Source organism: Nasonia vitripennis, chromosome 4, assembly GCF_009193385.2.
Source record: "Nasonia vitripennis strain AsymCx chromosome 4, Nvit_psr_1.1, whole genome shotgun sequence".
NCBI lineage: Eukaryota > Metazoa > Arthropoda > Insecta > Hymenoptera > Pteromalidae > Nasonia > Nasonia vitripennis.
In genome coordinates, this window is record NC_045760.1 from 31,917,403 (window position 1) to 31,920,615 (window position 3,213).

The window sequence follows — 3,213 nt, forward strand, 5'->3', positions numbered from 1 at the left end:
TACTCGTCGCGAAACCCCTACTCAAAAAATGCTTCACGATTCCTGACCTACCAACGCACCCATTGGTTAAAGAGAAAACCTTGCCGTTCCTCGTAAGGATCTCTAATAACAGCTGTCGGCGCTCGTGTATGAGCCAAAGGAACGGGGCTAGCTTCATTGTGGTTAGAAAAATGGTTTTATGAAGGGAAATCCTGAGGGAAATCAGGCTTTCCGTAGATCTCGTCCGTGGCTTGTAAAGTAGCTTGTCAATAAGTTAAATTTCAATCGTAACTTTTACGGATATTCAACTCTGGTTTGGACTTCGACTCATTTGCAAAATGTTTCTTTTTTCACACGAGGAAACCGTTTTCAATTTTCTCTCAAATTGATTTTAAGTGCACATAAAAAACGTGATAAGCATGACATTTGAAAAAGACGCCACAACATTCAGTGCCTGAACGGTTCTACAAGCACTTCGTAGCATTGAGTAAACAGTCATGATTCATTTCAATTTAACGCCGAGTGTATATTCACTAATATTCTTCCTACTAACATTATATGGTATGTAGACCACAAAATAAAGTCATGGATATAATAATTTATTCAAGTACATAAAAATAATTGATTTTTTGAGAATTACTTCAATAGAATCTTGTGCTGAACCGATTATCAACACCGAGCCTAGTGATCCTAGCAATGCCGCGGAGAAAGCTCTTTTCTCTGACTATCCATTCATAGTTTCAATCGGAACTAAATATCATCCGATAACAAAGCAGGAGCTCAGTTATAAAAGCGGACACTTTTGCGGAGGATCGCTCGTTACGAAAAGACACGTTGTAACAGCGGCACACTGCTTTGATACAGACGAAAAAAAAGCTCATGTAAGGGTATTGGTAGGTATAAGCAATTTCTACCAAGAACCTGAAGTTATAGACGTCGAAGGTTGGACAAAATATGTCGACTGGCCGCTGAGAAAGCTTGAATCACCATATCACGATATTGCAGTTTTGAAGGTGAATATTGCGAAATATTTTCTCAATATACTAGATGTGCGTCTACCGAATTAAAATATTCCATTTTGCAGTTAAAAAAAGAAGTTACTACGCCCAACGTAGTACTTATACCCTTATACAATAAACATTACGATAAATCGGATATTCATCTGGAGAGCATAGGATGGGGTCGTACTGAAATGTCCAACGAATCACCAGATTTGCTTAAAATACCATTGAAAATAGTCCCGCGTGCAAAATGTGAAAGAGAGTTTCAAGATCTTCTTGGTGATGAATATTATATAAGAATGTGGAAACTATGTACTCGATCGCCCAAAAAGCTGTACTTAGGCTCGGTAAAAATAAGTTTTATAGAATACGAACAATTTTTTAATTCAAACAGGATTATAACGCAGCATATTATTTTAGGGAGACAGCGGTGGTCCACTAATCTATAAAGAAAACGGTGTCATGAAGCTTTTTGGCGTCAACGAAGCGAATTGCGATCGAACCTGCCTAATGCTCAATATTCATGCTAGAGTTTACAATTATGTCGACTTTATTACAGACATGATCAAAAAATGATTTTCAAGCAATATAATGCAATAAACTTTATGCTAGAAACCAAATTTTTTAAAATTTTAAAATACAATTTTTTACATAGACAATAATGCATGAACAATTCTTTGTATTTGTAAAACCAACTAAAACCGCAATCATCGACATGTGAATCATAAAAAGAAACATGAGAAACGTTTTTTCTTTCAAGATAATATTTTATGTTTCAAAAGCATAAAAATAAGACCAAGTGTTTTGATGTCCTCATTTCCATTAGAATTTTGGCGTGTCGCGTTTTATCCTTCAGGCTACAATGATTAGATTAAATTATGCATTGAGTATATTTGTATTATCGTTGTTTGGTTTGTATAACGCATGCGCAAAGTGAATACTAATTTTCCAAATATCCCTCAGACTCCCTCATCGACAGAGATACTTTTGCGGTGGAGTGCTCGTTACTAAATGCCACGTTGTCACGGCTGCTCATTGCTTCGTTGGTGAAAAACCAAGTTCGCTTCGCGTACTGGTAGGTATCAGTAATATTAACAATGAAGCAGAAGTTATCGACGTCGAAAGTTGGAAAGTTTATAACGAATAAAAGAAAAAAGCTGGATGGAGATGACCACGATATCACAGTTTTGAAGACTTGACATATATAGGTCAATATTAATTTGTACTCGATCCACTAAAAAGCAGTTTATTGCACGGTAATTTTTCAAATTATTTACTTTAGCGATATCTAATCACTCATAGGTTAACTTAATCCTCTTTTTTCAGGGCGACAGCGGGGGTCCAGTACTCTACTCAGATAATGGTGTGCAAAAATTAATTGGCGTAAATGAAGCACAGTGTAAAAAGAGTTGCTCGAGAATCAATACTCAGGCTAGAGTTTATAATTACAGAGATTTTATCAAAGATATGATCCAAAAATAATTTATGTATAAAATGCTACCTTAAATAAAATAAGCAGAACAAATTAAAAAATATAAAAAGCATACGTCGACGTCAACTGTTATTGAGGCCAGAGTCGCATAAAGCCAAAATAATTTATGAATGAAACAGTTCATCGCCGGTAACTGACGCTGAAATACCAATCGCGTTACCATTAGTTAAAACGCACTCTAGAAATTACTCGCCCGTTGGAACGCCCAGAGAAGAGAGCGTGGCGTAGAGCAGTTGGCAGAGTCGTCGCGCAATCTCGCGATTATAAACGCGCGAGTGCGAGCTCCTCGTCGCGTCTAAATCGCTTTTTAAACGCCAGCGCCGTGTAATTTAGACTAATCGAATCGTCGAGTGCAGTTGCTTTTGGAGACGGTGGAGATGGAGAAATAAGCGCCAGCCAGATAAATAATTCATGTCGAGTGCTTGCGTTTCTGCTGCTCGGACACGCAATTGAACCGACAGGTGTAATCTTGGAGAGTCCGGTTAAGTCTTATAAGGACATAATTTAATAACATGATTTCCCACTTCTTTTCTTATAGGCACTTTAAAAATTGTGAAGCAAGATTTAAAGCCCTAGCATCTCGCCGAGCGTTTCTTTGACGAATAGCACATCGGGGGAATACATCGTTATTAAACGCATCTTGCATTGGCCTTTAACTACGTTCGCCACTGGTAACAGCTCTCTCTTGCCACGACACCCCCATATACGAGGCACAAGGCTTTGACGTACTTTTATTAAACT

The 3,213-nt window shown here is 37.7% G+C and overlaps 1 protein-coding gene across 1 annotated transcript; it reads left to right on the plus strand.

Moving 5' to 3' along the window:
- Positions 1-436: 436 nt before the first annotated feature.
- Positions 437-1,642, plus strand: LOC100301997 (serine protease). Its single transcript, NM_001161543.1, has 4 exons — positions 437-540; positions 628-992; positions 1,064-1,327; positions 1,401-1,642. Exons 1-4 carry the CDS (start codon positions 477-479, stop codon positions 1,554-1,556), a joined length of 849 nt encoding a protein of 282 aa, NP_001155015.1. The 5' UTR covers positions 437-476; the 3' UTR covers positions 1,557-1,642.
- Positions 1,643-3,213: the final 1,571 nt, after the last annotated feature.